Source organism: Epinephelus lanceolatus, chromosome 14 (genome assembly GCF_041903045.1).
Source record: "Epinephelus lanceolatus isolate andai-2023 chromosome 14, ASM4190304v1, whole genome shotgun sequence".
NCBI classification, from domain to species: domain Eukaryota; kingdom Metazoa; phylum Chordata; class Actinopteri; order Perciformes; family Serranidae; genus Epinephelus; species Epinephelus lanceolatus.
In genome coordinates this window covers 9,670,944-9,697,249 of record NC_135747.1, presented here as the reverse complement: position 1 = coordinate 9,697,249, position 26,306 = coordinate 9,670,944, and the positions used below count along the sequence as shown (strand labels likewise).

The window sequence follows — 26,306 nt, the reverse complement described above, 5'->3', positions numbered from 1 at the left end:
AGGGAGTAAAAGCAGCATTCCCCCTTGCTTAATTGCCACTCTTAATGTGCCCTTGAGAATGTCCCATAACCCCCAACTGTGCAGTGAAGCTGCTCAGTGACCAACAAATCAGACTGTGGGCAACCTTCAGGTGTGACTGTGTGTAACTGTGTGAGAGTGAAGCAGTCCCTGAACAAGAAAGTTGCTCTCAGTGAAACTAAAGTTGCAAAATAAAGACTGAAAAAATAAGGAGCTTTGATCAGGCCAAGTTTTGATGTTGCTCTTTGGTTCTGGAAGCTGCCTACCTTCTACATATTTCTCTTGTTTACTTCAGCTCTTCCTTTTTCTGTGATGTTAAAGTTGTGTATATGTGCTTTGTTGTTTAATATTCCTCACATGTTTGCCTGTGTGAGATTTAACCACTCATGTATTTGATTGTACCTCTGCCATATCCTATTAAATGAGACTGTTGATTCAGACTGCTGTATTTAGTGAGCTGTTTGTATCATTTCAGATAAATCATGGATGCACACCCCGGAAGCTCTGGCCAAGCATTACATACCCTACAATGCCAAGGTATGTTTCTCCATCAGACTGACACAGAGCTTTGTGACTGTTAAATAATGCAACACAAAAAGAGCAGAGAGGCATTTTGTTGTTGAAATGCCCAAACTGAAATACAGAAACAAAACAGAATCCCTCCATTTTTGGCTTCCAAGGTCCTATACATTTGCTTCCAGCTCTCTGTCAGGCCTAACAAACCCACGCTTCTCAGTCCAGGTGTCCCATGATGCATTTCTCTAGAGACAACAAGGCCTTTCATTTAGGGCAGTAGCTCAAAGTCTGCCAGAAAGTCCGTCAAATTAGTTTGGCTGATTAGCAGGGCACCTGATGAAGCCAAACAAGCACTACATCATCCATTTCAAAATTACCTCATTTATGAATTCTGTGATTTTTGGGGTATTTAATGATGGATGATTTTCTTTGGATGCCACCACACCTTCAGTACGAACTGTTTTTGATGTATATTGTAGTATTTATCTTCTGGAGCAGCTGTTTTTCCCTCGCTGCTGTGATGGGAGGAGTCGCACTTGTCAAACTTTAATTTGAAAGAGTTTCTCTGTTTTCTAGCCCGCTTGATTTGTTTATTTATTAATGAGTGTGTGAGCGTGTGGTGTTTATGTGAAGTAACTCACGCTTCTGTCAAATCCAGCCCAAACTGGTCCTGACAACAGAAGAACTCGGATTTTAATGGCACACTCCAAACATGGCCTGTGACAAAACACTTTTTAAAAAGATTTTTTTTTTTTTCCACAATATCCAACACATCTTGAAGGAGGACTGTCTAACTTGGGGAGCACTTCCCTCCCTGTCAGATGGGTTTTCTGCTTCATTTCCACAAAGAGTTTCTCCCCTGTGAGCCACTGAATCTGTCAGCCTGCATCCTGAGCTTCAGAAATGTTATGATGGAACTACCGCATCCCCGAACTGCTGGAGCTCCGTTACTGTATGCAGCAAAGAAGCAGGCGGAACTGGCAGAGGACACGTCACTAAAATCAAAGCAGTATTGTCAGTTCCCTTACTGTCTGCATATTGTCGGCTTTCACTGATGAGTTGCCTGTCTGGCTAAATTTGCTGAGATCTGAGTACACCACTCATCACTGAAGGAATTGGAGGGAATGAGTCAGCCAAAGTGCTGAGACTGCTTGGCCTGTTCCCCCCCTGGTTTAAAGCACTCCGAATAGTTGAAAATATAAGCTCAGTTAGTAATTTACTGCACAATCTTCCAGCTAGTTAGAACAGAGAAGGATCCCCAAGAAAAGCCTGAATCTTTTAAATTATTTGATTCAACGATTCAAAGAGGTCATAAAAATACTGTAACTTAAATCAATTTTGACTTTGATGGTGCAACTAACCTGCATTTTCTTTATTTTTCTCTTGATCCTGAAGGTTTTCCTCAGGGCTTTATGGAGCTCAGATGCAGCATCATCTGTGACATGACTCATAGAAAGCAGGGCTGTAGCTACTAATGAGAACACCAGGGTCATGTTCTCTCTATTTTACAGCCTGCAGTTAGAAACATATGCTTTTTTTTCTCCTAAAATTAATTTTAGTACCTTTAGACTTGTTTGTTTACCTCTGACTACTTCCAGGCCAACAAGAAAAAGACACAAAATTATTCAGTATTTTAAAACCACAGTTTCAGTCATATAAACAGCATTAAGATCCACATGTTGTGTAATAATAGTTTTGCTTTTAGGACTGCAACTAATTACTTATTTTTATTACAGTTAAATCACCGTTTATTTTTTCACTGAATAAATTAATTGTTCATTTTAAAATGTCAGAAAGTAGTGAAAAGACTCAGAAAAAGCCCAAGGTGACTTCTGGAAATGATTTTGTCTACCCAAAGTCCAAAATATTTCATTTTTAATCTTATAAAACTTACAAAAGAAGCAAATCCTCATATTGTAGGATATAGGATTGTAGGATATTATTGTAGATTCTCAAAAATGGTTGTAGATTCATTTTCAGGAGAACAATTGAATAATTGTTTAAATGTAAATGCCTCATTTTACAGGCAATACTAAATATTTAGTGAAATAAGAACTGAATAAGAAAAATTGTCTTTTAATCAAAGTTTAGAAGCAGTTGTTGCTTTACAGAGGAATAACCTTGACAGGAGAACCCCTGAAACTGCTCCATTAAAAAAGAAAAAAGTTAGTTATTGAACAGCTAGCTGAATGAATCAAATTAGAAAAAAAGATAAATTAAAGATTGGAGGCAGTGGGATTTGGGGACTGACACAACCCCAGCGCTTCTTGCTGTTTGCTCCGGCCCTGCTTGAAAGCCAAAAAGAATATTTTAGGGCTAGGCAATATGTCAAAAATGTTATATCAGTTGATATCTATAATTATCACGCAAACAAAGCCAAATCATTATTTCTTTCAAGGTTAAAGTCTGATTTTTGCTCCACAGTCAGAGTTGAAGAAACTAAATGTTTAATTGTGGTTTGAACTATTCATTACTGTCAGAACATGACAACATTTGCAAAACAGCAGACCATTTCACAAATCTGAGGTAGCTTCAAAACAATTGTAATCAGTTGTAATAAAACAATAAATAGACAAAGAAGTCTTAACTCTGCTCGGTTAGTGTTAACAAAAGAAAAATTTCGGCTGTGGTCAGTATTTTCTGTACATGTTTTACACCCACGGTTTGTAATTTCTGCTGTTTCTCAATCAAATCAATAACACAAACAGACTTTGATGGCGTGGAGAAGTAGCATGGGGTCAGATATTGCAGGTGAAAATCTATCTGACATGACTGAGGTAGAGATCACGTTTATGGAAGAAGAAAAGATTTATACATGTTACCTTTGATTCATGTTGTGTCATCTCAATGGAATGATAATAGCAGGTTAGTCTGTCATGTTAACTTGCTAATTTGTCAGTGAAGATTCTCAGTCATCCAGGTCATGGTAATCGTAAGTGCTATATCGTAGGCAACTGGACTTGCTTGCGTTTCTTGAAGGGGTTTCGCCTCTCATCCAAGAAGCTTCTTCAGTTCATGTATGAGAGGCAAAACGTCTTCAAGTCCAGTTGCCTACGATATTGCACTTACGATTAACTTGCTAACTTACCATTAGCATTAGATGAATTGACACCACAGCCCACAGCCGTTGTAGCCAGTGTTGTGTGATGTGGGGCAGCCCAGTGCGGTTATCTGTGATCAAAACAATCATCATAATCATGAATGTGTTGAATGCTGTTAAAACATGAACATTATGCATAAGTGGCCAGTGTCCTCTTCCTCTTCTTTTTCTACTATAACTACTACAAGTACAACTACCACTACTACTACTACTGCAACTTCTTCTGTTAAATGATGGGTGGACACTGGCATTAAACTTACATTACCGCCCCTCTCAACGGACAAATGGGTGGTTTAATTATATCAGAGATTTATTATATCTATCAAGGAACATGATATTGAGATAATTCTCATTATTTTTTTTATCTCCCAGCCCTTATCTCTTTCACAGTGAAAAGATTACCCAGGTTTGCTGCTGTGTTTCTTTTATGCTACACTGATACTAGAGCTGCAGTGATTAGTTGATTCATTGATAAGGCGAGTAACAGGAAATTAATTGCTATCTTTTGATAATTGACAAGCATTCTAGCTATTAATTAAGCACAAATGCCAAATATTCTCTGGTGCCAGCTTCTTAGATATAAAAGTTTGCTGCTTTTCTTTGTCATGTGCAATAGGAAACTGAATATCTTTGGGTTTTGACTGCTGGTTGAATCAAACAAGCTACATGAATACATTTCTTTGGGTTGTGGAGGATTGTTATAAGCGTTTTCCACTGTTTTTATCGACAAAGTGATTAATCAAGAAAATAATCCATCTGAGTAATCAATGAAAATAATCGCCAGTTGCATCTTAAATTGCTAGAGGGTCACATATGTATTAAGAAACCCTCCAACACCACCAGCCTCCACACACAGATCTGCACTTTCTTATTTATGCCAAACATTTACCCCTACAATAGCAGCAACAAGGATTTGTCAGTCCAGATATCATTTACCTGTTTTGAATTTAACTAGTGTTATGTTCATATGAGGTGAGATTACATAAGAGACTGTCGACATGTACTTCTACAGCTCATCTGATTCAATACTCTGCCGCATCTCTCTTCAAAGATGTCCACATGCATTTGTGGTGCAAAGCTGCTATTGGTGCTTTTTGATGAGATTCTGCTGACCTCTGTAATCAGGGCTGACCTCTAGACTGCAGGAGGAGAGAAGATATTGAGAAATGACTTCCTAAGCTGGTGGACTCAGTAAGTCTGGCATCAACAGTCATATCACATTCAGAAGTCATTTAAATTGCATATGACACAGATCCTGCACTTTCTAAAATTGTGTCCAAAAAAATGATTGAACCTTTCACTCAGGAGTGAACTGTGCATAGACAATGAGGTGGAACTGAGTGCAGTTTTCAGTCCTCGTTGTGTCATCTCGATTAACTTTTCAGACCTGCCACGGGGTCGAAACATCTGGGTGTGCATATTTTGTTGGATTTTTGCATTTGAGGGTGCACAGTCCCCTTTTAGCTAACGTGTGAATCTTCACTGTGGGGAATGAGGGTCAGGGGTGGCTCGTCTTTCAGCTGCACGCACTGGTTGATGGATGAGCCTCCGAGCTTGGTCTACCTCGTGAAACCTCCCCAGTCGAATCCCAGAATGCGCTGGTCAGGAACAAGTGCTTCTCCATTCTATTCCGGGCATCTATCAGCAGGGCTCTCAGACATGTCCTTAAGTGTGCGGAGTACATTTGTCACACCGGTGCAGAGTGCTGACACTTTCGTATAAGGCCTCAATCTTTCTTCTGGCTCTATTGATAACTGCCATTTTTGTATTGTTGCCCCTGCCTCATTGCATTTAGACATGTGGAAAGAAGCTGAAGGTTCTGTCTAGACACTGGCTGTTATTTATAAAAGAAATATAATGCAGGTTTAATTAGTCAAACATAAGAAAAGCTCCTTTAATTATTTATTTTCTGTATATTTCATCAAGACGGTGCTTCACAAAATGTCAGACTTTAAGTTACTGATGTCAAAGTTCATCAAATGCGAAACAGACAATCCGTTATAGCACCATTCTATACAAATTATATACAAGAACAATTTGTCAAGCCAAGCGGTAAGATTAACTGGACATTAGCAAAGCCAAGTCATGGAGAGCTTCACACGGACTCTGTTGTGTCATCGAGGCAATCCATGTCTGTCTGAGTTCTCTATGCTGAGTCCCAGTGGGAGGTGTTGTTATTTTGTTTTTCCCAACCTTTAAGGGGCTGACACCAGTGTTTATGAAGTCTGATATTGGAACAGGCTACACACATTAAGCTCAGGAGGCACTGAAGCAGTGTCTGTGACTGGAACAATTACTGCTGCTGCCACCAGATGGAAAACACCATGTTCAGGCACAAAGGTTAATGGCTCCATCTGTTGGAGAGTGGCAGAAGTGCTGCTCCGGTGTATGTGTATGTCTGTCTTTGTGTGTGTTTGTTTGTGCATTTCCATATACGCATTCCTCACATGTCTGTCTAAGATGGTAATTTGAGGTCTCTGAAGGATGTGAGTGTGGATAATTTGATAAAAATGTACATTCATTTGAAGCTAGAATAGGAAATACCAGATGATATCGACTGAAATGTCACCTGTGATTGGTATGCAAATGTAGAGGAGTTCTTTCTTTATGCAGATAGAATCTGCTCTCATAAATTTTATTGCCAAATGACTATTCCACAGTTTACTCCTACTGGCCTGATTTATGAAATAATTATTCATCAGTTCCAATGAAAGCATACTTCAAAATAACAGTCACTTCTAGCTTCTCTTTGTGGCCTTTATGTGCCATTTAATGCATATGTCTTTGTTGAGTCGCTGTCTTATCATAATATGCCTTTTTGTTCTCATTCCAGTTCCTTGGAAACACAGAGGTTGAAGCCCCGAAAGGCACAGAAGTTGTGAAGGATGCAGTCAGAAAGCTAAAGGTAAAGCCACTCCTCAAAGTGAGCCGTAGCCTGAAGGATAGGAGCGTGTTCTTGAGTGACCAGATTGGATAGGAGACTCGGAGCAGGGGAGGTGGGAGTGAGTGACAAATGCTCCCCTCCCTCATCAGTTACCGGCAGCAAGGTGCCCTTGGAGTTCTTCAGCTCCCAAGTGTGGATGCCTATAACTGCTGGATAAGCACAGCAGTTTGCTCAGTCAACCTTCCCCGGGTAGATGCAGAATTCAATAAAAGCGATATTTATCTGCCATGGAGCCTGTTGTTTCTTACTCTGAGCTTGAATCCTTCAACCATAACTTTTTTTCCCCTTGAAATACCAACATACCGCTTTGACTTAATAAGCCACTTCAGTAAAGCACAGGTACTTTAAAACACACTTACAGAACTCAGTGACACTTCATAAAAACTCTTGACACTTAATGTTCCCGACCGCTGGTTTTGAGTGTGAATTAAATTATCTAATTAGACGCTAGAGCCTATATTTGCATATTTATGGTGAAAAATACATCTTTTTTTAGATCCATATAATCCCAAAATATTAAGTTACACCGTGTTTATAGTGTTCATACCACCTGTGTAAATACAAGTGTGCTATATTATTTGCGAATTTATGCATTGATTGTCGGCTCTATATCGAAATAGGCAACTGTTTGCTGTAACAACATATAAATGGTTGCACTATAAACTTTGCTTCAAACCTGCAGTCATTTTTTATGGCCACTTGGGGGCAGTGTAACAAGCTGTAAACACAACATTGACATGTAAACATATATTAAATTTGATATGGCAAATGTGGTGAGGCCCAGATACATCAAACCGACATCAAAGAACTAGTGGCGACCAAGGGCGACTGTTGTGTCGCCTCACGTTTCTGTGTGTTGGCCAAGAGGTTGCACTTGAACCCACAGCAATGGCTACAGCCAACAGCCAACTAGCAAGTATGTTCTATGCCTGTGTGAGAGGACATAACTCATACCGGCAGGAAGTGGTAGTCTGTGTTCGTCATTCAAAAAGGGAAACCAGAAGACTGACAGGATTCAAGATGCTAGTTAGCCGGTTAGCACACACAGCACAACCCGGTATTACGTATATTTACCATCTTTACCAACGTATAATAGCAAAAACAATTGCAAATCATTTCTGCAAAAGAGCTCAATGGCAGCCTACCTTACCCTACTTAATATAACACGTTTATTTTGATCTCACGCCCTCTTGACTTTAGTAGTTTGTTTATCATAGTGATTTCATTCACTGACAAGTTCAGTGGGGTTTGACGCCGATTCAATGTGCTGAATCAGCTGTAAAACGATGGCAACAGTGCAGGACACACTGCAAAACTAGGGTGACGGACACTTACTAATGGCCAGCCATCACCTTGGTGTGTCAGGGCCCTTAGCCAACTTCAGCTTTAGCTCTGATTTTGGTCTCCACCAGCTCTAGAGAAAGGTCTGTCTCATTAGCTGCTAAATGTTCCATTGTGTCAGCTAGTCACTAACCTTGTCTGTCTGCTGTTTGGTGCTGGACAAGTAGGGTACATTCCTCATCATCCGTAACCTCAGGAGCATTTCATTTCAGAACAACTGTTATTAGATCCCTGCAATATCAAACTGTTGAAAGCAAGCTAATATAAAGCCATCATTTAAATGTTTATTCATAGTAACAGTGAGACAACAGTGCCACCATGTGGCTAAACAGGAAAAAACTTGTATCACTTCCATCCAGCATACCCTGAATAATAAACTTTTTAGAGAAAAAATATGAGATTCTTTTACCAAAACATCTGATACCAGAACATAGTTTAAAAGCAAATAGTTTGAGTAATTCTATATAGTTAAGTTTTCAATTAAATGAAATTAGACAGGGTGTGTAGTCCCTGGTCGCTGAAGAGCCGAGGCATGTGTTGAAGGGTTAAGGTTAAAGTGCAGCAAAGACTCTCCTTTCTCACAGCTTCTTGGTAATGTGGCTCCACTGGCTGCCTGCTGGCCTCGCCTCTGTCTTCTCCTGCCAAGAGTTGAATCTGTGAGGCCACTTTCAGGGGAGAACTGTTTTCCCAAACCCATACCTCTATTGTTACATTACATTTGATCTTGAAAGCCTGTTTGGAGACCAAGGCTCCATGGTTACTCTCCCAGATACACTGGCAGTCAGGACAGGCTTGGTTATTGTTCCAAAGACCATGTGAGGAGAATTGAGAGACAGCCCTGGAAGGCATGTGTCCACAGTTTAGGTCAAATACTGTAGTCTCATATCAGTTAGAATATAAGTCCATGTGTGTTTTTACTTAAGCAAGATAAATATCACACACACTTACAATCCTGTTCCCTCTCTTTGTCTGTTCACATTTGTGTCTGCAGGCCCTGAAAAGTAAATGTTTTAAATTATAGAAGCTTAACTCAAGGCCTTACAAGGGCTGGATTACAGCATCACTTTACTGTAAGCATTAAAGTGCCAGTGTGTCAAAGGCTGTGAAAATACTTCAGTATCTTATTGGCACACACACACACACACACACAGCATTGAAAAATGAAATCAGGCAAATGTTAAAGCTGCAGATTTAATCTTCTTACATTTTCATGATTATAGTGGATACTTCCTAAACATTAATATTTATAGATATATCAAAAATGGAAATAATTGTAGGGTATTATTAGCTTCCTGCAAGTTTCCTCAAGTGTAGTGATACAGGGTCTCCTTAACTGACAGTGTTCACTTCCCTTTTAACAGACATTTTCATTGGTTATTGACCTAAACTCACTGCCAAGTCCTGTTGGTATTTATGTCAGTTGGCAACATAACCGTGAAAGACTTAAATCGTTTTTTGGCAGTGCTTGAAAGAGTGACCCACTGAATGAATCTCAGATCCGTTTAATATCCTCTCGAGTCTTCTGTAAAACACTTAACCTTAATGATAATTTCCTCATTGCCCTTTAAAAAAGAACATGCTGCAGTTTTATTCCCCAAGCAACTTTCTGTTGTTTGGGGCTTTTTTTCAAATGGATTAAAGTAAATGTACCTTCAAGATGTGCAAAATGTAAGTGGTACTTTTAAAGCTGCACCAATCAATAATTTTTAATTAACAATGGATCAAATGACTGTTTGTATATTGAAAGTATTCACTCATGGTGACCAATAACAGAGAATTATCACCCCACTCAATTCCTTTCAGCGCTACCAAATGTCACAGGCTCTTTTAACTCATTGTTTAGGTGTTACAGCACTCAACTAAACTGTTTTGGTTCAGTCTCACTGCTGTGATTGGTGATCATTTCCAGCTGCAGCAACTGAAGCTGTTTTTCATGAATCCACTGCACATTACCTGCTCAGCACCAAACAGCAGATAGATAGACAAAGCTGGAGGAGCATTCAGCAGCTCAAGAGCCCAATATTTTTCTCAGGAGCTGGTGGACACCAAAACAGAGCTAAAAGGAGACTTAATATTGGACTTGAATATGCCAGATGGCCATAAATGCAACTTTAGATGGATGTTGCTCTGTGTCTGTTGAATGGAAAATCAAAAATTTAGGTGCTAGCAAGTTTGTCATTACAACCTTTGAAGTTAAAGTAGTAAAATCCTGCATTAAAAATTGCTAGGTACCGTTAGATGATGTCACGTTTTTATTTGCATGCCTATGACAACACAGTGTAATTACATATTTATCAGAGGTGTAACGGTTTTAAAAATTCAAGATTCGGTTCAATACGATACAGTAGTGTCACAGTGCGGTGCGTTTTCCATACAGCAAAAAAAGTTCAAATGCCAGGGAAATTTATTGAATTTTTTTTTTTTTTTTTAAATCTTCTTTTATTTCATGTATTTATTAAAACTAACATCATAATTGTTTTGTTTTTTTTTAAACAGTGATGTAGCTACACCTGAGTGACCCATCTTCTCGTGGTGTGTTCTTAGCAGCAAATAAAAGGAAAACAGCTCCTTATAAAATACCAAATATAGTACTGTAGTTATTAACAAATACAAACAAAAGAAGCAATCTGTTCATGAAATGCCAGAGACATTTCCTTGATATTTAAATCTTTAAATATATTAAAATTGACATTTGGGCTTTTGTTTTTTAGTACAAAGCAGGAATTACTGCCTGGTTGAAATGGATTTGTGAAGGAGTACTGTAACTAGGCTTGAATACATTAAGCATGCTTGTAGAGCCTGCATTTTAAGAGCAGAGTCTCTGATCTGCGGCTATAAATGTAACAATACCAACAGTAGCATGTAGCGTCTTTGTTGCCCCTTGTTTTTGTCTGTGGTTCTGCCAGTTGCCATATTGGGTCGATGTTGGTGTAAATGAGTGGACATGTCTGAGGTATTCCCACTGATGTGACCTAGTGTTGGAGGATCTTCTGTTTGGTCTGGTAATGGCGTTACTAACCACACTGCAACAAGCTAACAGTTAGCTTAGCGTAGCGTGCCTCTCAGCGTGTTTGACTTGCCTGGAATGTTTTGTTTTGGGGGTGGGAGGGGCAGACAGCATATTGTCTGTTCCGTCATGTGGACTGTCTTGTTGAGCGCAGTGGCACCGAGAACATTATATTAAACGTATTGGAAGATGTATATTTTCATTTCCAAATGTAAAGAATATTGTTTGGTTTGTAATGTGTACAGAACGCAAAGCTTTATATAGTGAAATAGACTACATGTGTTGTTATACCCCAAATATGTATACATACATGCAAGATTTAAAAGAATTTAAAGAAAACTAAGTTAAACCTAAACTAATTAAAATTAGCTATATCATTAGCTTTTTTTAAGCATCTCCAAAATGTGTATCAAACTCTACCTGTATTAGTAAAAAAACGTTTTATGCAGACTGTTGTAGCGACTCCGTTAAGTATGAACAGAGAGATGATCATGCACAGGAAAATTTCACTATTGTTAACTTTGTCTATTTAGACAAAACAAAATCAAGCTTTTTAGATAGTTAAAGCATTTAGAATACAAACAGTGGGGATCAGTGATTGGTCATTAATTACATACATTCACAGCTCATTCACATCTCTGTCTGACTGACGATTGGTTGACTGAACGTGCTGCTGCTCTGTCCTGCACTGAACACAGTCAGTCCAGGGAGACATTTAAGTGCACATTCACTGAGAAATACTGGTGACTTCCTTTACAGAGAGTGGAGATCTTTCCAAAAAGTCGCTAGACATGTCGCTAGCCGCTTTTTGTTTTCCTTTTTAAGTTCCTAAAGCTGTCTTAAAAGAAAGTTGCTAAGTTAGCAACGTTGGGTGACAGTGTTGTGTTTTCAGCTTGTTCTGCTCCTCCCTAGTGGCCAAAGACGTTGGCAGCTTTAAAGGTGTGTACGTGGGTGTGTATGTTCTGACAGGATTAGTTACTAGGCGTCCAGCTGTACTGTTGTACAGTTGTGTTCCTTATAAATAATGTTGCATTAATAATGTGTATTAATCCAATGTTACCTTTTTATTTGTCTCACTGGCAGTTTCAGAGACATATCAAGAAGTCAGAGGGTCAGAAGATCCCCAAAGTGGAATTACAGATCTCCATTTATGGCGTGAAGATACTAGATCCCAAGACAAAAGTGAGTCCAAAAATAAGATTTGTTGTTTTTTCAGTGTTTTATCACCTGAAGTTACACTGACAACAAAGACCATGTAGAAAAAGAAGGGAGTTGTAGTCAACACAAAGAGAATAAATAATGAATGTGTTGTGTTTGTTTTCCAGGATGTGCAGCATAACTGTCAGTTACACAGGATATCCTTCTGTGCAGATGACAAAACCGATAAAAGGATATTTACTTTCATCTGCAAAGACTCAGAGTCCAACAAACACCTCTGCTATGTGTTTGACAGTGAAAAGTGTGTAAGTGCCTCCTGCTTCGTCATCTTTTAAGTGAAACAGAGTGTAGAACACATTATACAGAATGTTAGAGTTATTGTAAATGTCCAATATTTGATGCTGTGCCTTCATGTCTTTGGTATTTTTACATCTTTCATCATCATACGCCACGGTGACATTTAGACAAATATCATGAGCAAGTCTTTGTTGCTCCCCTGCTGCAGGCGGAAGAGATAACTCTCACCATTGGTCAGGCCTTCGACTTGGCCTACAAGAAGTTCCTGGAGTCTGGAGGCAAAGATGTGGAAACCAGGAAACAGATCGGATCCCTACAGAAAAGAGTGCGTCTCACGTCACGTTGAGTCAGCTTGTTTACCCTCACATGGTCTTTAATATACTTTGAAAACTTGTACCACCATGCTGACACATTGCTATTTTTATTAATTAATGCAAGGCTTGTTTCTATCGACTGGTTTAAACCATGCAGTGTGGACAATTAAGCTGTGTTGATGAGGATATCAGTAATGAATATCAATGAGCTCTGTTGTTACAGACCCAACACCCTGCTGAAACTGTTGAGCTTTCCCAGTGCATTTGGTTAAATGGTGATTTATTAGAACATTTGTTTGAACTTGATTAAATAAGGGACAGGGTGTGTGGCTAAACACCAGCAGGACATGTATTTGAAGGTTAATTTGCAGTCATTTATTAGACTATCTATTTGGTGTTTTGGCTACCTGGAAAAAGCTTTAAAAAAAGATGAATGTATTAAAGGGGAACACCAACTAAATTAGGAATTCCAGTATGTTATTTCCATGGCCTAACAAAGTTCAGTCAATATTTGTGAACATGAGCTACTCTCTCTCAAAGCCAGAAACCAGAGAAGTCTTGACCTAAGGTCCCGTTTATACGACAACGATGTCAACCGAAAATGGTAAACTTTAGTTGCGTTTTGGCCGATCGTTCACACGACAGTGGCGTTTTGGGTGCCTGAATACTCAACGTTTTGAATATGGGTTCCAGAATGCAATTTTTTGGAAACGGCACCATCATTGTTGTCATGTGAACTTGCAATATGCAATTCCTCTGAAAACGGAGACTTTCCGCAAGAAAGTCGACCATCACATGCGCAAGAAAGTCGACCATCACAACAACAATGGCGGACTCCTGAGCTCTGCTTGTGCTGCTCACCCTGTTGAATTTATCAACGCTTCCCCATCATAGTGTAGTTTTACTGTAGGAACTCCACCTTGTCGTCCGTCCAGACAAACGTTTGTGCGGTTGCCATTTTGTTTGTTTATACATCGCCACTCTGTAGAAGGAAGCGTAAGCGTCACACCGCCAACTACTGGCCTGGCATGTATACTGCAGTGTTTTTGGTCATTTTTGCAGATCTGTGTGCACAGCGATTGTTATCAAAACGTTGTCATCTAAACGCAGAACTTTTTTCAAAATGAAAATGAGAAACAGTTCTGTTTTCAGTGGATCGTTTTCGTGTAAACATGGCCTTAAACTTGCGATGTCTTAAGCTGAAAACACACCAGTGCCGCTGCGGTGCAGCGTGTCAAGTAACACGCGGGCCACCCATAGCACACACACGTCGCGCTACAGCTTGTTAACAGACAACCATACAATGTTGTTACTACTGTTACTGAAAGATCGTAACCTCTTCCACCTCTGTATGAGCTGAAAATCACGCGTGGACACCCACTAATTAAAGTTGATTTCTTGCCTGAAGAGCCGTTCTCCAGAGTTATGACTCACCAGGCATTTTCTTTTTGGTCACTGTCTTTATAATGACAGGATTATGAGTCGTTTAGCTGGGGGTATTTCTCAACCTTAACAAGTCTCTCCTCATCCATTCTTTGTCACTCAAGAGTCACAGCAACAGCTACAGAGTTCTATATATCCATGGTGAGGAGAGAGGTTGAGCTGCCATAGGAGCAGAGAAAGGGAGCTGCTCCAGGAGGCTGGAAATAGCACAGTGGCATGAAGTGCCGCGGAACAGTGTGTCCAGGAGTGGCAATGCGCATCTAGCCGTTGGGTGGTACTTTAAAAATTAAAGGGTTCACCGCCACTGTGTTTTGGCCTTTAGGGTATAAAGTCTGGAGCTGCTCCAAAGACAATGAATGAGAGCCTGTTTCTGTGGACCCACACAATTTTTGTTTTCTTTTTTTCATACCCTAATGAGTTTTATTCTTTTGTGGTGTTGAAAACTGTTGTAAAAATGTGCGCATGTAGGATGTCAAAACATCTTCCCCAATTCATTGTCTGTGGAGCAGCTTCAGACTTATTACCCTATGACCTCACAAATTTGAGTTTCAGCACTCTAGCTTTGGGATTTGGGAGGGAGTCAGTTTTTGGACTATCATACTATATGAACAACATGTATACATTTTGAAAATAGGCATAGTTCCCCCTTAACAACTTGGTATTTAAACAAAGTTCATTGTTGTCCTTGGAAATAGTACTTTGACAAAACAATCTCAACCAAAGGTTCACTTACTTGGATTTATGAAGCTTTCAACTGTATCACACAGTCTTTGTCAGTGGATAAGAAGCATTGCTCGGTTGTCTTGGGGATGGACCAATCAATGTGTGAGCTCAGTAGTTGTTATGGTTTCATCCATGACACTTAAGACTTCCAACATGTCCTAACAAATATGAATAAGACCCTTAGAAAAGCTGATAAATGGCCCCTGAGTTGGGTTTTATTTCTTAAACTGAATTTTTTATGAAGGGTTGACAATGAATATATATGATGAGACAAGGTAATTTTTCAACTGTCAGACTGTTTATACCATCTCTGTCTTTAATATGTCAGGATCAATGGGAAGATTTGTTTCAGTATTTCATTCTATAAAAAGCCGAAATTCCTATCTGCAACCACATATTTTTATGTGGTTATATTAAATTTGAAGAAGCTGCATGAGGATTAAGTGTTCATTTTGTGGGGTTAGGAAAAAAAATTAATAACCCATTAGATTAAATGCATAACCACAAAGATGAAAACAGGCCTGTTTTATTAGACATTATGGGTTTTCCCAGGACTGTGACAGTATACAGTATCATGCAGCGATGTTACCCACCCCAACCTAATTCATAAGATATATATGAGAATGTCTTCAAAACTTGGGTTTTTATAGTTGATGTTTCAATATCAGACCCCATACTACAATTAAGTTAATGTACTCTGGCTTCTAAAAAGACTGAACTGCCTTTGTTTTCATGCAGATTCAAGAACTGGAAACAGAAAACTCTGAGCTGAAGCAACAGCTTCAAGATCTTGAAGAGCAGCTGATGATCGCTCACGTGCCACCAGTAAAGACAAACTGCACCAACACTACATATTAAGATATCAAAGCAAGTCTCGGTAACGTCTTAACAGCAGCCTCTGTGGCCACAGTTAGATGAAAGTGTTACATGCTTAATGTAACAGTAACACAAGTAGAGTAGAGTCATGAAGTCAGCAAGCTGAGTCTGAGCTGCTACAATATTTACCTAAACATCAGCTAACATTAGCCACCATGAGCTACTAATCGTATCAGACCAAATGAGGCTGTAGCAGCAAAGCGGCTGAGTGGACTGAACTAAGCAATTACTTATGAATATAGTTATTTCTAAGATAAATATTGGGTTATTTCAAATTTCTAATGCCACATAGTCTCACATTAACTGCAGCATCTGCAGACAAACTGACACTTATCACTGTAATGTGACTCTCAAATCATTTGAGATTCAAATGTTCCACATCAGCCAAAAGTACACAACCACGACCATCTTTTAATTATGGACGTTTATCAAATTTAAGCATGCAAGTATTAAAAGTGTTCTTCGAGGCAGCTGGGTTTGCAGATACTGCTGCTGTAATTAAATGCACTGCCTAAAACTCAGGTTTGGAATGACCACAGCTATCTGGAGGGAGACTGTGGGGGTCTAAGCTGTGTCTGAGGCAAAGCAATTACACACCTGATTGGTCTGATGAGGAATGTGATACATTCACCATGTAATTAGGCCAAATGCCAGTACTTTTGACAGCCTCCTGCGAATGCAATTACCCACACCTCTCTCACTCTACGAGACTGAATAATATTGTCCCTCTCTGCTCATTGTCTGTCTGCCATCTTTTGTCAGCCGCTGCACATAAACGCAGCTAATGAAGCGTACATGCTGCAGAGGCCCTCCGCTCTCTTCTGGTGTCACAGCATCAAGTCGCTCTCCTGTCTGGAGATCTCCTCTGTCACACTCACTCCTATGAGTTCGCCGGAGTCCAACTTGTCCAGCGGGCTACTAACTCCTCCTCCTGCCAAACCTGCTCTACTTCCTCCTAAGCCTACTGAGGGATGCAGCATCCCGCGGCCTCGCGTAAACACCCTATGCTTTTTCTTTCTGTCTGCTGTGTGCTCTGTTGCTAACCCTGAGGCTTCAGTGTCTCCTGCTTCTGCTTTCTTTGATTCTTCTCTTGCTTTTGTATAAAACTAGCTGAGTAGTTTGACAGTGAGCAAGCTCACACAAGCCTGACCTCGGCTTAACCATCTCCCCAACTTTATATACAGGCAGGGAGCATCTCCATGAAACCACAGTCCACAGATGTTTTCGACATGGTTCCCTTCTCACCTGTGACACCACTGGTGCCCACAATGGCCAGTAATGGCTGCCCACCACCACCACCAACCACATTACCACCAGACATAAGTGAGTAGTTACTTTGTCACTCTCTGATCGTATGATTTACAGGTTTTCATTATTTGTCTGGCTCCTGAAAGATTGATTCTGCAAAATTGAAAGATTAGGGCTTTTAAAAATACACTTTAAATATCTGTAGCATAATACCTGGGAAACATAACTGGACTGTCTGTTGAAGCTGTTGTTCCTTTTCTGTCTGTATGATGTTTATCTGCTGTCTGCATTTGTAGGGAAAGACCTGTTTGGGGCTGAGCCGTTTGATCCGTTCACCTGTGGGTCAGCTGATTTCCCGCCAGATATTCAGTCAAAGCTGGATGAGATGCAGGTGAGTGAACATTAGTGTTTTAAGTGCAGGAAGGCAGGTTAACCCTGTGAAGTCCACCACAGACCCATTTTTACCTTTTTTTTATGGAGGGACAGGGAATCTTTATGGGGCGAGAACAGGTCAGCAGGAGAGGTCATATAGAAGTGTTATACATCATCTGAAACCAGCAAACCTGAAGATTAATTAAAGATGCAGCTCAGCACTGTGCGTCAAGTTTTTCTAGTCATACATATGTGATAAACGTGTTTGGGTTAGGCGTCGATTCAAACCAGTTGAAAGTGTAGTCTGTAGTGAATTAGACCATTATGAATGAAAGTACAAGGAATATGATGCTATTCCAGTGCTCTATTATATCTCATAAGTTGTTGCAGCAATATTTGGATTAATACCATTTTTGCATTTGCATTTTTGACCAATAATAAATGTCAAAAATCTTTCCAGAATACGACATTAAGGCACCAAGGCCTCGAGGAACACTAGAAAAACTTTGGCGTTTGGAGATTTCTGTAAGAATTGCATTTTTCAGTGATTGCATGGCGAGCACTTCTGTTCTGGAAACTGCTCAAAAATTCCCTTATTGTGAATATCTATAAACGCCATACATCCACTGTAGGTTTGTAGCTGTAAAGTTCCATGAGGCTGTGATAATCCTAGAGGTCACTATAGGTCATTCTATACAGTGAGGTCAAATTTCAAAAAAACAGTCTCACTAAAATGAAATGGCGACTTTGAGGACTAACATCATCACATGTGAATAAAACTGGGCTCATTGAATCCACAGGAGTCTCAGCTCTCCAGTCATATCCAAAATAACACAGCTGTACTGCGTTTGAAAAACTGAGTGGTTTTTGCCCCAAAACTGCATGGGACCAGCATTAAGTGGGGAAGAATGTGAAGGGGAGACTCATGGGTACCCATAGAAACCATTTTCATTCAGATATCTTGAGGTGAGAAGTTAACTGACCCCTATGAAAATGGCCATGTCAGTTTTTTCTCATGCCAAAATGTAGTCTAAATTGGGAGTGTTATTTAACCCCTACCAAACAAGCTAGCATGACATGTGTGGTACCACTGGATTCTTTAGGTCTTCTAGTTTAATGTGTTTATTCCAGTGTCAAAATCCAGCCAGGTACAGTCTCTGGAAGACAGTATTGTCAGCTGAGCTCGGTGTCTTATTATCAGTATCAGCACATTAAATATTTAAACGTTCCTTTGTTTATATGGACAGAGGCTTTGAGCATCATGAGTGATGCCTCAGTGGTGGACATTACTGCTGAATCATTTCAAGACAGTTTGGTCCTAATTGGCTTGTTATGGACTGCAAGCAAGGCCCCGCTTATTCAAATGAATAATGTTAGAGTAGATTAAGTGTGACAAACTGTTGTTCAGAGAGCAGTAAAACAAGCTGATGTAAGGGAGTCCCTAACTCTACATTTTTGTCTTTGTAAAAAAGCTGAGCACAGTCAGAACTGAATGAGATCCTGCTGAATACGACTGACGTCTTTATTTAGATGAATCAGGGATATGAAACCAGTTACACATTAATTTAGAAGTGCTTTCATAGAAGGTCTTTTGTGTATCACTTATTTCTGTTCTCTTGTTCCTTAATGCGTTTCGGTGGAGTGAAAAGTCAGTTTTCTGTGAGAATGAATAATATTACAGTGGAACATCATAGGTAACTGAGTTTGTGGGCTGGTGGAGCAATAAAAGAACAGCTGAGCTGAAGTTTTTCTTCCGAAATACACATAATTAGCCCCCACTGTCTGCAAGAATGAATAAAAAGTCAATCAGCAGTATTTCATTAGGGGCTTGTTGATGTTTTATTGCTGTCTGCAGAGGCATCACATGTACTGCTGACACTGGCTCAGTGGTTCTCAAACTGTGGGGTGGCTCTCAGCGGGGGAACACAGAGCCATTGCAAGGGGGGTAGGAAAAACATAGGAAGGAACTTAAATTGAATAATCTAAATCATCCTGTCAGAACAAACAAAGAGTTCACCAGCAAGACTTTCAGGGCTTTCTATTTGGACACACAAAATATGCAGCATTGAGCAAATTCATCAAAGTTAAAGTCAAGAAAGTACACCGAATGTTTCCTCCTTGCTCTCAGGTTCTCTAAGAGTGTAAGCTTTCTGTCTTCTGGCAGCTTGGGCTTCATTTGCTCAAAGGAAACTAACATAATAAGGCAGGAAGGCAAGTCACGTTTTTATACCTCCACATTAGTGATAGTCGTGGACAGAGGCATTATGTGTTTGGGCTGTCCGTACTTCCATATGTACGTATGTTCGTACTTACATCAGTCCCATTCTCGTTAGTGCAATATCTCAAAGCTTTGATGGAATTTCTTCAAATTAGGCACAAACGTCCACTTGGATTTTGCAATATACTCAGATTTTGGTGGTCAAAGGTCACTGTGACCTTGCATCTGTGTTATTCTTGTGAACGTGATATCTCAAGAATCTTAAGGGCATGTCTTAAAATTTGGCGCAAACATCCACTTGGACTCAAGGATGAACTGATTCAGTTTTGGTAGTCAAAGATCACTGTGTCCTCACAAAACATGTTTTTTGACCATAACTCAAGAATTCGCACACTAATTATGACAATTTTTTACACAATTGTCTAATAGATCAAAATGATGAAGTAATGACATTTTATATCCAAAAGGTCAAAGGTCAACTTCACTGTGACACCATGATTTCTACAAAAACACTTTTCTGGCCATTATTCAGCATCATAACTCAGGACAGAAGGGCGCACATTTGGTCAGAGACTGAATTGGTGATTGTATAGATCCTCTGTGCTGCTGCGGGAAAGATGTTTATGAAGCAGCCGTGTTTTCACAGACATGGATGTAAACTTCAACTGCAACTTGACTGACTCGTTAGCCGAGGGATATGACCACAAGGCTGTAATTCCAGTTGGTAATATTATTTTTATGAAGTAACTTTAAACTGGACACACTTTGTTACACTGTAAAACATTATAAATGAGTCCAACTGAAAAACAAGAGTTGCATGCTGCCTTCAAAAGTTAACTGAGTTACACTAAAGTTGTTTTTATAAAGTAAAATTACCAGTAATACCAGTAAGTAATTAATACAGTACGGTCAGTTCTGTTTTCCATTTACATTTTCTCCATTTTAAGAGTCATTTTTCACTGGACATAAAGACTTTATAGCTTTGGCTGCTCCCGTTGGAACCACTTTGTACCAGAGTTCATCCAAAGGCAACGTGTGTACTCTCAGTAACTTTGTGAAATCATATATAAGGATAAAGACTGGATCTAGCCCCCATCATGGTTTGCATTGTTTACATCATTATGAGAAGAAACTTAACTCAGCAAGTTTTCATCATGTCTGTTTTCTTCAAACTACACAGATAAAGCATGGCTGGAGAGTTTTAACTCCTCTTTAGAAACTCCATCTCACAAAGTCAGAGGTGTCCAAGCTTATTTTGAATAGGGGCCAGATTAGATAATGTGAAAATACCTAGGGGCCAGCTGCTTCTCGCATCATATGGGTTATTGAAAAAAAATAACACACAAATGAGACAAACACAACTGTCTCATCTTTCAGTGAAAAAAAGTATTCAACTTTCCACCGCTCCTAAAAGCAGCAGCCCTTGCTGACGACTTAATGCTTCTTTGCTGTGGCCATGTCTGCTACCTAGCAGGAAGTGTCTATGGTTTGGTAATCATACCTTTGCTTGTTTACTGAGTGTTTATGAAAGCACATTAGTTCCACCTGCGTCGCTCCCACTTTGTGCATGTCAACAAACTGTATGACAGTCCTGCCAGCGTGAGGTGAATGAAGAAAAGCCACGAAGTGAACTTTGTGGCAGCAGGCCATTTATCATCAGCTCTGGGGCCACGATTGGCCCCGCGCCAGCCTTTGGACATGCCTGAGTTAAGTGATCAGTACCTTCATTTAACTCATCATTTGAAGTCACACGATGACATGTTCTAAAACAGCCTGAAAAAAAAAAAAACATTTAAGTTGACTTAAATTAAAACAACTTACATGAAGTTATTAATAAAAGATTGATTGATTCCTTCCTACAATGTGCTAATATCACAGTATGGTTATGGTTGAAAACAGTTAACCTGGTTTACTGTGGTGTTGGGGAGTGTGCCATTTTTGTCCTTGCAAAGTTTAGATGAGATGAAGTTTGAGAGCCACTGCGCAGATTGAGGTGGCATGAAATCAGAAAAGTACATTACAAATACAGTTTATGCCACATTGACAGCAGGCAGTCATTCTGTGTGTGAAGGTTTTGGATAACAGTATCACTGGAAAATAATGATTTATGGAACTAAAGGTCAGCTGCAACTTCTGTTTATCTGTTTGCAAAAAAATCTGCTTTACGTTTTAGCAGGGTGTTGCCAGTAGGAGGCGGTATTGCACTGACACTTCAGTTTTGTTTAACCTTTTCTTTCCATTTCTACCTCTTTCTGAATGCATTGCCTTTCCACTTGTAGCGTCAGAGATGGTTGGTACTCCTTGCTCTGCTTCTGTGCTGTGCCTGTGGTTGTGTCTTGCATGCTTTGGAGGATGCTGCATGCTCTCACACACTGTGTGATTTAATTTACCTCTTCCACCTTCCCTGAAATGTTCATCGTTCTCTCCGTAGAGATTCAGTTTATTGTGCTTAGGCCCCACTGTCTTTAATTAGCACTTTGTTTCCTCAGCTCTCTTGCTCTGTAGTTAATGAGCTGCTCTTGTCTCAGACTGTCGCTTATTAATTACTGCCAGCAAACACGTTTTATCATCCAAGATGTTGATTTTCTGCCAATAATTGCTCGGGAGTGTGCTATAGATTTTGGAACAGATGTCATGTTTTATATAGAAAAATGCATCGATATAAAGAACACATTAAAACAGTTACAAGTATATTTTACCATTTGCAGTTTGCAAAGTTTAAAAAAAAGCTTTTGACTTTTTCCTGTGATTAAAAAAAAGTGTTTCACCACTGTTGCTCCCATTGGCTGCATGCCTTTTTGTTTCTGCTTGAGTTTATGGTCTTGTACATAACGCATGGCCAAGCATGACGGAACAACAGTGCTGTAATCTCTGTTTTGTTTAGCATTTCATTTTCTTCCACCCTCTGAGGTTTATTAACTTGTCTCCCATTGGCCCTAATCTAAACATGACTCCAACCTCCTGTTTGTTGACTAAATTGGGACATGTAATCTCACAGAGAGCGTGTCGGCGTCCGTGGTCACTGAGCGTCACAGCTGTTGTCTGGCTTGTCTTCCAGGAGGGGTTCAAAATGGGACTAACCTTAGAGGGCACCGTCTTCTCTCTGGACCCGCTCGACAGCCGCTGCTGATGCCAAGAAGATGCTCTTTGTTGCGTACTTTTAACTCGTTTGTATGAAGAAGTGCCAAAATCCACTGCTAGGGTTGAGTCAAGATGTCACAGTTTTCATCTTGAGGTTTATATGCATTTGCATTTAGATTGGTTTTTCGATATTTCAAGGTAAACTCAGATCCATTATAGAAAAGAACTATTTTTGTAAAAAAAAAAAAAAAAGAGAGAGTACTTTTGCTTGCACAGGCAATGAGAGATGTAAATATCGGAATATGTCCAATGGTACACTCTGTGGCAGAATTTTCATATGAGACCGTTTGTGTGTATGCACCATTTGAATTCTGTATTGTTAACACATTCCTGTTTGTATGCCAAACACAAGCTGGCAAAGAAATTAAATGGAATCTGTATCGTTAATGCAAACTATCAGCTTGCCCGTAACATCACATAGCTTACTTTACACACCATTAAATCACACATTATGTAGCTAATAATCCAGTCTGATATTTTTTTGGCTTAGTGACCTTTCCATCATTTGTTTTGGACATGAATTGTTTTTGTTTATTTTTTGTTTGCATTTCATAAGTATGAGTTGCCGTTTCAGTATTAACTTGTCATATTTTTTACTTTTTCATCTTTTTAATCTCTTTTCTTGCACCAGAAGGCACTTTTTTGGACAGCCTCTGTCCATATACAGTAACTCTTCCATTATTTTACTTTTGGTTGCATTGACTTTGCTGTTACCGATATTAAAGAAAATCTTACTGGAAAAACAAATGCTGCTCACTGATTCTATCATTTAATGTTATTTGTATGACTTTATTTAGATGTTGTGTATTTTTGTGTTTTAAATGTTTTCCTTCCATTCAAAGATTTTGCCAGCATGGTGATGTGGTTGATCCGTCCACCACTTTGGTCAAGATTGAGACATCTAAAAGTAGCAGTGTGTGCTATGGATTTAGTGGCATCTGGTGATAAGGCTGCAGACTGCAACCAACTGAGCCCCCTCCCCTCACCCCTCCCTTTCCAGGCCTGTGGAGGGATCTATGGTGGCCTTCAGGGAATGGAAAATGTGAAAAGCCCCATCTGGAGTCAGTGTTTGTTTTGTCTGTTGTGGGCTACTGTAGAAAAACGTCGGTTCAGCATGGCGGGCTCCGTGCAAGAGGACGCTCTCTCTATGTAGATATGAAGGGCTCATTCTCTGCTAACAAAAACAACAATATGTTTCAGGTGATTATACACTAATGTAAACATAGTCATGAATATTATGTTCCATTACTACCGATAGATCCCCATCAATCCTACACACTGTACCTTTACGATGCACGAAATTCATAGTTCCCAGATGATGAACCCAACTTGAAGTTGGTGATCCCATTATTTTTCCTCTGGCACCACCAGCAGGTTAGAGCTTTCCTTCCTTCTGTAAAATAGATGCCATGAGGATGATAAATTTATCTTGACAACTATTGGATGCATTGCTATGGAATTTAACATTTATCTCTGTTCCCCACAAGATGAATTGTCATATCCCCTGACTTGCCATGGACAGGTCGAATATTTTCTGTGTCCACTGTGAATGACTAAATATGTGCAAAACTAATGACAGTCCCATCAGTATCAGCTCTACTTTGTGTTTGCGGATAAATTACAAAATGTTAGCATGCTAACATGCTTATTTAAGATGATGACCATCGTAAACATTACTACTAAAGAAATTTCTGTGCTCCAATACTTTTTGTTAAGTGCTCATTAGCAAATGTTTACAAGCTATCAATAAACTAAGATGGCTACGTGGGCAAATGTTACCTAACAAACATGTTAGCATGCTGACGTTATGATTAGTTCAAAGCATTGCTGTAAGCACAACCTCACAATGCTAGTACCCCTTTTTGACAGTCATGTGCTGGCTTGGCTTGGTTTGTTTTGGGCCGTCAGCCCAGCGCAACAGGGATTTGCATTTCCATTACAACAGGGCTACCTGCATGACGGTGTGTCTTTAACTGTCTTGAGTGATGACTTTAAAAGCAGTTGGCTGATCCATGGCTAAACCTTTATTATGAGGCAGCAAAATAAGGAAATGTTGAGTTTTCAAGGAGCAACTTATTGGAACTTCTAATATGGCTGAAAGTGAACATGACAGTGAAATGAAGCAAATATCTAAAGTAAAAACAGGACGCAGGGGAGAAACTAAACTCCAAACTACAGAAGCCCCTTTTACACTGCCAGATTTTTGGCGACTGTTGGGCCTTTTGCTGGCAAGCTGCGAGCGTTTAGACACACAGAGCTGGATTGGCAAGTTGATCCGAGGTGCCCAATTTTCTGCCTCATAGGGTAGACATATTGGCGAAACCGTTTTAATTTAAAAAGACCGAGGCGGCCTTCCGCCACGGGAGGGGCTGTTGATGACTTGTGGGAGGAGCTGTTGATGTGCGACCCCCTGGCGGTGGATAAACAGGAAACAGCTGATAGCAGGAATTAGCGAGCAGCTAGTAGCAAACTGTAAAGGTGAGCAACTGGGGAGACAAGGAATTGCACGCCCTGCTTACCCTCGCAAACGAAGAGGCCATTAACCATCAGATGACGGGGGTGGTGAAGAACGGGCCGATTTACGAGAGAATCGCCGAAAGACTGACCAGCAGCGGCTTCCTTCCCACGTCACTGTTTACGTCACACGCTGAGCTACACGTTTTGTTACTTGATCACGCCCCCATTGCCCCGAAAAGGGCGCATTCTGTATAAACAAAAGTAGGTAGGCGCATTTTGCCGCACTCCCTAACTGTGTTTTTATACTGCCAATGCTGAATGAAGACTGGGCTTTCCTGCAAATTTGCACAATTCCTATCCAAACGGGGCTAGAAATTCAGTCAGAACGTGCAACTACTGAGAGCTGAACACACAGAGACTACTAAAACGTCTTTGTCTCTGGTCTCCTGCACTGACAGAGGTGAGTTGCAATACACACAGCTTGTTTGAGGGGGAGAAGCAGGGCTGTCAGAGGTTGGCTGTGGTCAGTGAAGTGTCACTGCTAACCGCTTGAGAGCAGGCAGCCCAACGTTTGGACCTTCTCTGGAGAAGTTCCATCTCTGGCACAGCTTGGCGTGGCACGGTTTGTCTAAATTGATGATGGAAGGGCAAATCAGCGCAGTGAAAAGTCACAGTGGAAAAGGTCCATAGCATGTTTATCAAGCAGCAACCTCCAGGGCTAAAAAAATAAAACAAAGCTGACACGGAAGTTCCATAAACTGCAGTTCCTCTAATGGCCACTTGAGGCTGCCTTAAAGAGCAAGTCAATCCCCATAGACCCCCATGTTAAAATACCCAACTTTACAGCAGAATTACACGTTTACAGCCTGGTGCAAAAACAGTTTTGGTCTCTATAGCAAATTTTTTTATAACTTACCTGTTTACATTTTATCAAGGACTAAAGTTAGGCATAATTAAGGGGGTGTCTGTCTGGAGTCAGATGCACCCCTTGCTCCTCCACAGCTCCACCCTCTCGTCCAAGCACAGTCCAATTCTGGCTCCAAAAATCCAAGATGGCGACGGCCAAAAAGATAAACTCGAGGCTTCAAACTAGGAGTCCACAAACCAGTGAGTGATGTCTACATCCATTATTT

General features: G+C 40.1%; 1 protein-coding gene and 1 long non-coding RNA gene across 11 annotated transcripts in view; one reads left to right on the top strand and one right to left on the bottom strand.

Moving 5' to 3' along the window:
- Positions 1-23,463, top strand: part of gulp1a (GULP PTB domain containing engulfment adaptor 1a) — a 125,210-nt gene extending 101,747 nt beyond the window's left edge. For 8 of the 10 annotated variants that reach the window (XM_078174352.1, XM_033617580.2, XM_033617577.2 and 5 more), the window contains 10 exons: positions 494-555; positions 6,468-6,539; positions 12,010-12,108; positions 12,252-12,389; positions 12,590-12,706; positions 15,600-15,686; positions 16,500-16,730; positions 16,922-17,060; positions 17,282-17,376; positions 22,634-23,463. In XM_078174352.1, the coding sequence (XP_078030478.1) occupies positions 494-555; positions 6,468-6,539; positions 12,010-12,108; positions 12,252-12,389; positions 12,590-12,706; positions 15,600-15,686; positions 16,500-16,730; positions 16,922-17,060; positions 17,282-17,376; positions 22,634-22,705 (1,112 nt within the window). In that variant the 3' untranslated portion in view covers positions 22,706-23,463. The remainder of the gene's footprint in view (positions 1-493; positions 556-6,467; positions 6,540-12,009; positions 12,109-12,251; positions 12,390-12,589; positions 12,707-15,599; positions 15,687-16,499; positions 16,731-16,921; positions 17,061-17,281; positions 17,377-22,633) is intronic. The other 2 variants (XM_078174354.1, XM_033617584.2) reach the window with 1 other exon arrangement.
- Positions 23,464-23,470: 7 nt separating this feature from the next.
- On the bottom strand, positions 23,471-25,555 carry LOC117251357 (uncharacterized). The gene is made up of 3 exons (XR_004501229.2): positions 25,236-25,555; positions 24,001-24,109; positions 23,471-23,890 (listed from the first exon to the last, which is right to left on the bottom strand). It is a non-coding gene; the product is annotated as an uncharacterized LOC117251357 (long non-coding RNA).
- Positions 25,556-26,306: the final 751 nt, after the last annotated feature.